The sequence below is a fragment of the Perca flavescens genome, chromosome 24, assembly GCF_004354835.1.
Source record: "Perca flavescens isolate YP-PL-M2 chromosome 24, PFLA_1.0, whole genome shotgun sequence".
Lineage (NCBI taxonomy): Eukaryota > Metazoa > Chordata > Actinopteri > Perciformes > Percidae > Perca > Perca flavescens.
Genome location: NC_041354.1, coordinates 815,072 through 822,000, shown reverse-complemented (window position 1 = coordinate 822,000; position 6,929 = coordinate 815,072). Strand labels below are relative to the sequence as shown.

The following is a 6,929-nucleotide window of genomic DNA, read 5'->3' as shown; positions in this document are numbered from 1 at the left end:
CTGGTGTCTCCTCCTCTCCTCCAGGGCCTCCCTGCTCCTTCCTCCTGCTGGTGCTGAAGGAGCGAGGAGACGAGGGAAGGAGGGAGGAGACGAGGGAAGGATGGAGGGTGTGTATGTGTGTAACCTGTGAGCTGGTGTCTCCTCCTCTCCTCCAGGGCCTCCCTGCTCCTTCCTCCTGCTGGTGCTGAAGGAGCAGCTGACGGAGCTGCAGGCCGCCCTGCTCGCCTCCTTCCTGGACATGGAGGAGTACAGGAAGTCCTCCTCCCCCCAAGGTCCCGCCTCCCCTCTGGACTGGACCAATGGGCTGCTGCTCCTCCACAGCTGCCCCCCTCCTCTGGACCAGCACCTCCTCCGTCTGCTGGGACACTCTGCAGTAAGACTCCTTACCTCGTCTCCTCCCTCCTTCCCTCTTTCCCTTGTCTTCTCCGTCCTCCCCTTGTCTCCTCCCTCCTCCCCTTGTCTCCTCCGTCCTTCCCTTGTCTCCTCCCTCCTCCCCTTGTCTCCTCCGTCCTTCCCTTGTCTCCTCCCTCCTCCCCTTGTCTCCTCCGTCCTTCCCTTGTCTCCTCCCTCCTTCCCTTGTCTCCTCCCTCCTTCCCTTGTCTCCTCCTCCTTCCCTTGTCTCCTCCCTCCTCCCCTTGTCTCCTCCGTCCTCCCTTGTCTCCTCCCTCCTCCCTTGTCTCCTCCGTCCTTCCCTTGTCTCCTCCCTCCTCCCCTTGTCTCCTCCGTCCTTCCCTTGTCTCCTCCCTCCTCCCCTTTCTCCTCCCTCCTCCCCTTGTCTCCTCCGTCCTTCCCTTGTCTCCTGTCTCCTCCCCTTGTCTCCTCCCTCCTTCCCTTGTTTCCTCCCTACATTGTGTCCTTCCAGACTACACCGCAACCCCACAGTTTTGTGTGTTGTGTGTGTGTGTGTCTGTGTGTGTGTGTGTGTGTGTGTGTGTGTGTGTGTGTGTGTGTGTGTGTGTGTGTGTGTGTGTGTGTGTGTGTGTGTGTGTGTGTCTCTCTCTCTTTCAGGTGAGCAGCAGCCAGAGGAACAGGAAATCCCCGCTGAATGCTGCTGGTCTGCAGCAGCTTCCCTCTAGGTAACTACACACACACACACAGTATGCAGAGACAGACACACACACACAGTGTGCAGAAACACACACACACACAGTGTGCAGAAACACACACACAGACACACACACAGTGTGCAGAAACACACACACCGAGAGACACACACAGAAATACACACAGTGTGCAGAGACACACACACACACACAGTATGCAGAGACAGAAACACACACAGTGTGCAGAGACACACACACAGACACACACACAGTGTGCAGAAACACACACACCGAGAGACACACACAGAAACACACACAGTGTGCAGAGACACACACACACAGAGAAACACACACACACACACACAGAGACACACACAGCATGCAGAGACACACACACCCACAGTATGCAGAAACACATACACACACACACACAGTATGCAGAGACACACACACACACACACACACACAGACACACACATAGAGAAACACACAGACACAGAGACACACACACAGAGGATGTGCTGTGTTCGGAGTGTTCTGATTGGACCGTGTGGTTGTTGATGTTCAGAGTGTTCTGATTGGACCGTGTGGTTGTTGATCCTCAGGTTGATCCAGTATCCCGCGGCGCCCTCTAAAGGACGGATCACCGTGACGACGGAGGACCTGGCCTGTCTGGGCAGCGGCGAGTTCCTCAACGACGTCATCATCGACTTCTACCTCAAGTTAGTCTGAGTCAGTCAGGAAGAGAACCAACCAATCAGAGAGCTGGAACTCCCTTAAAGGGATACGCCACTGTTTGTTGAAATAGGTCTTTTCACGGTCTACCCTGGCTGTAGATAGGTGGGCCAATGCATTTTATGTTTCAGTGCAAGTAATTAGGTTGTTTTTTTTGTCTTTTGGTGGCTCACTTTTACTCACAACATGCTAACCGGCAACATAGGATTCCATTCACTACGCTAAGCTAACTAGCGGTGGCAATGCATGCCCAAAAAAATGCATTGGCCCGCCTATCTCCAACTAGGGGAGACCGTGATAAACCCTATTTCAACAAACTGTGGTATATCCCTTTAAGCTACATTCACACCACAAGTCTTAGTCCCTAATTCAGATTTTTTTGCTCAGATGTGATTGGTTGTTGATCACATGACCTTTTTAAATGTAGCCTATATATCAGATTTCAGTGTGAACTGTTGTGTGGTCACCAATACCATGACATCAGACGCAGCACACTGTTAGCACTAAAGTTAGGGAGGTTATGGAGGAAGTCAGCATTTTAGCTTTTAATTCAAAATGTTTGTGTAATGGCAGCTGTAACATTAAAGTGATGGTTGGGAGTAATTTCACCCTAGGGTCCTTTGAGGCTTTTCTCGGAGGAAAAGATGTTTTTGCTCTTCTCCCGACTGGTTTCGGCAAGAGTTAGATCTGATTGGTTGATTTGGTCCGTCTATCACCAACTATAGGTGGTGATAGACAGATGGTTTATCCAATCGGATAACCAGGATTTTTGCCCCTTCCCAAAAGTTCTCCAACGGAAAGTTCCCAGATGGATATGCCGAGCTAATGAGAAACGATCCATCTGGTGGAGTCTGGTTAGACATTTGTCACCTTTTTTGTAAATTTGTTGCCTTTTCAGACATTTTTGTACGCTTTTTGGCGCATTTTTGTTGACATGAAGCCCTACAAAAGTCATCAGAAGAGTTCCTGATGATACATTTTTTTTTAACAACAGCCTGAATATGAAAAAACTCTCTCTGAGTCTCAGAGTCAGCAAATCTGCCCAAATTCAGCTTTTGAAAAAGAAAAAGAGTCTACTAAAGCTTGTGTAACTATGGGGAATGAAACCTCCATGTGAAGCATCTGGACCCATTGGTGGTGAGATGAACCAGAGATATGGACCCAACTGCTTGAGACTTTATGCAGAAACGGACATATTTCTGATTATTTCTTTGATACGGGTGTGACAATAGATTACAGCAGAGACAGGCTGTGGACTGTCTACAAAGTTAGTTTGATAACTAACAAAAGGGTCTGAAGACCAAAACAATTAAATAGTCTGAGAAACTATTAAATTAAGAATAAAATGAATTGCCCTGTAGCTGAAATGTGCTATATAAATAAAGCTGCCTTGCCTTTTGAATGTGAAGTAACTGCAGTTTAAAAAACACTGTTCTGTGTTCTTAACACAACTAGGAGGGCCAAAATGTATCGTGAACCCAAATTGCCAGGGCCCGATTTGGCCCGTGGGCCTTGAGTTTGACACCTGTGTTCGCTGTTCTCCAGGTATCTGGTTGTGGAGGGAGTGGGGGGTCCGGTGGCCGACAGGAGTCACATCTTCAGCAGCTTCTTCTACAAACAGCTGAGCAGACGGAGAGCTGCCGGGGACGACAGCACCACCTCTGTACCGTAAGTCAGCGCTAATAATCTGCTGATTATTATTATCGTTTGTTAATAAAAGACAGAATTAGGGCTACCGCTGTCTGAAAATCCTGGTTATCTGATTGGATCCAACTATGCTGGGCGAAAGAAACCAACCTAAGGACTCCCCAGAGCTAGGTTAAAGGGCCAGTCTCTCATAAAGTACTAGGAAGTATGTCAAAGTAAAAGTACGTTACCATAAAAAGACTTAAGAATATCTACTGCAGTAAAAGTCAAAGTATTTGTTTTTCCATTGGTTATTGTAGATACAGTTGCATGGTATATTCCATGTAGAGGCTCAGTCATGTCTCTTATGTATCTTCTGTATAGAGCAGTGGGGGTCAAACTCATTTTCCCAGAGGGCCACACTGGAAAAGGAGAATCACACCAAGGGCCAGACATGCTTTGGTTACTGAATGTCACTCTTTTTTAACATTTTGGTCTTTTTTTTTTTTCCTCATTTTTGTTGGTGTTTTTGTGGCTTTCTCCGACATTGTCACCTTTTCTGTAAATGAGTTGCTTTTTCTGACATTTTTTTGACACAAAGCTCTACAGAAGTCATCAAAAGAGTTCCTTCTGGGGGAGTTTCTGAGTCTCAGAGTCGGCAAATCTGCCATATTCTGCTTTTAAATGTCACGTAACTGCAGTTTAAAAAACACTGTCCTGCGTTTTTGGTTCGGTGCACAACTAGGAGGGCCAAAATGTATCGTGAACCCAGATTGATATATACGGGCCTTGAGTTTGACACAGGTGGTATAGAGAGCCGAAGTCCCGCCCCACCCGGTGGACCTCATGGGACCTTAAGTCAGAAAAAATATGACCGGTAGTGAACAGGGGAGAGGCAAATCATTTTTTGATCTTGTTTGAATTGAGCCACGGATTACACATCTGATGTTCGTCAGTTAGCCTTGGTTTGTCATATGACTTCTTAGTTTAGTGTGAAACAGCTCTGTTCCACAACACATGTAACGTTAGTTTAACTGCTGGGTTTTATCCAGTCAGGTGTTCTCAGCAGAGAAGCTAAAGAACAAAGAGAGACCCTCTGATTATTGTATAATAATCCACACAGACATCGGAGCTTCAGCCACACCTCATCCATGAAGTGTGTAGTCTTTCTAATGACGTGTTTTCAGTCTGATACTTCAACAGTTTAACAATAAACGGAGACTTTCTTTGGTTGAAAAATAACGTTTTAAATTGACGAACGTCAGATTTGTAATCCAGGGCTCAATTCAAACAATACTTATTATCTCTCCGTTGACCCTCGTTCATATTTTTTTCGAAAGCTAGGTCCCATTGGCTGGAAGTAGAAGGGGGCGGGACTTCGGCTCTCTATAGAGTAAAGGAGCTGGTTCTTCATGTTAGATTAGTTTTGTTGAATAAATCTATTGTGTGTGTGTGTGTGTGTGTGTGTGTGTGTGTGTGTGTGTGTGTGTGTGTGTGTGTGTGTGTGTGTGTGTGTGTGTGTGTGTGTGTGTGTTTTCCCCAGTGATCGAGACATGAGGCATCAGAGGGTTAAAACGTGGACTCGCAACGTGGACATCTTCACCAAAGACTTCCTGTTTGTTCCTGTCAATCAAGAGTAAGAACCAATCTCCTCTCCTCCTTTAACAAGTTACAGTACAAGTTAGGTAGGCTGGGGGGGGTTGTGTGTCTCTGTGTGTGTGTGAGTCCTATCAGAAGAAGAGCTCCTGACTCCCAGATGTGGTTGTTTACGTCTCCGTCTCTTTAAATCTCAGTCATTGCTGTTCTGATTATTCTCTGTTTGTCCCATGTTCTCTTCATCTTCTCTTTGAAGCCATTTTATGACTGCTTGTCACATTTTTACTGTCTTTTTTCTGTGCAACATTTGGCCCATGTTTGGCCATTTCTTTGTTTAGTTATTGGGGCATTTTTTCCAGACATTTTGTCCCGTTTTTATGGATGTTTTCGTGCAACATATTTAACATTTTCATTCCATTTTTTAGCAATTTTTGTTAGATTTTTCTAGCCAAGTCCCCCTCTAAACATATGATTGGTTTTGGGAGATTAAGTCCACGTTGTCACTGTTTTTTAATGCGTGTCTGTTTTTTTATGTTTGTGTCTTTTTCCTTTAATGTTTTCCAAAGTTTCCTAGCTGGAGCATCGTTGTCTGAGAGATCTTTTAATAACTTTTAATAACAGGACATGTTCTGTATTTAAACTGCTGCTACAGACATCACTTGTGTTTGTAATTATGGGTCATACGCTGCCAGAACTTTCTCTCTCTTACTCTACACAGTTATTTCTCCGAGTTTAGAGGAAAAATAAGTCCAAGCTGATGGTTTCAATCCTATCCTGTTGGTGTGTGTGTGTGTGTCTCTCTCTCTGTGTTTGATAATCAAAGGGAAGCTCCCCAGAGCCCCCTAAATATGTGTGTGTCCCCCCCCCGTGTTGAAACAAAGCCTTGACCTGTGCTGACTTCCCTTCTTCACCAGAGAAATGGTTCGACATTCCTGTCCTCCACAATCTCTCAGGGAGAAAGAGAAGAGGAGATGTGCTTCCAGCCCAGTTTTTAAAAAACTTTATGTGGGAAAACACACACACACACACACACACACACACACACACACACACACACACACACACACACACACACACACACACACACACACACACACACACATTAATCATTCCTAACTGAGTGTTTCTTACCATACATTAAAAGTGTGTGTGTGTCGTCACGGTTTCCAACTGAAAGCTAGCGAGCGACTGGAGTCCCAACGACTTCAGCCGACTCTCTAAGACCTTCAGGAGGTCTATTATGGGATGGCTTCACACTTCACAACTGCTGCTTTTCCTTTTATAGTTGTCCCTTTTTCATGGCATCTTTTTGTGCCATATTTGGGATGTTTTTTAGGGTATGTTGGGGAGATTTTGGGGCAATCTTCGCACCATCTTCGGCAACATTCAGACAATGTTTGTGCAACTTTTGTTGTATTATTTTTGCATTTCTTCAGACATTTTGTCCCTTTTTTATGGAGGTTTTTGTGTCACTTTCTAATCATTTTCATTCCATGTTTCTCACATTTTATCGACCGTTTCGTGCAACATTTGGGCTGTTTTTTGTTCAACATCCTGACCATTTTCATGCCACTTTAAAGATGTTTTTCTGGGCATGTTTATTCCATTTTCATCCAGTCTTTGTGTAACTTTTAACCCATTTAATGTGCAGTTTCTGAGCAATATTCCCACCATATTTTGGAAGATTTGGGCTGTTTTTTGTGCAACATTCTTAACATTTTCATTCCATGTTTCTCACGTTTTATCGACAGTTTCTGAGCAATATTCGAAACATCTTTTGCAACATTTGGGCTGTTTGTGCAACATCTTGACCATTTTTATGCCACTTTAAATATGTTTTTGTGCCACTTTAAAGACACTTTCATGCCACTTTAAAGATGTTTTTCTGGCCATGTTTGTTCCATTTTCATCCAGTCTTTGTGTAACTTT

General features: G+C 44.9%; 1 protein-coding gene across 2 annotated transcripts in view; it reads left to right on the top strand.

The window, feature by feature from the left end:
- The first annotated feature begins 86 nt into the window (after positions 1–86).
- LOC114551100 (sentrin-specific protease 6) overlaps positions 87–6,929 on the top strand; it is an 11,974-nt gene continuing 5,131 nt past the window's right edge. Inside the window, exons 1-5 of one of the 2 annotated variants that reach the window (XM_028572187.1) lie at positions 87–373; positions 1,009–1,076; positions 1,649–1,765; positions 3,324–3,446; positions 4,948–5,040. In XM_028572187.1, coding sequence (XP_028427988.1) covers positions 239–373; positions 1,009–1,076; positions 1,649–1,765; positions 3,324–3,446; positions 4,948–5,040 — 536 coding nt within the window. In that variant the 5' untranslated portion in view covers positions 87–238. The remainder of the gene's footprint in view (positions 374–1,008; positions 1,077–1,648; positions 1,766–3,323; positions 3,447–4,947; positions 5,041–6,929) is intronic. The other variant, XM_028572186.1, reaches the window with a different exon arrangement.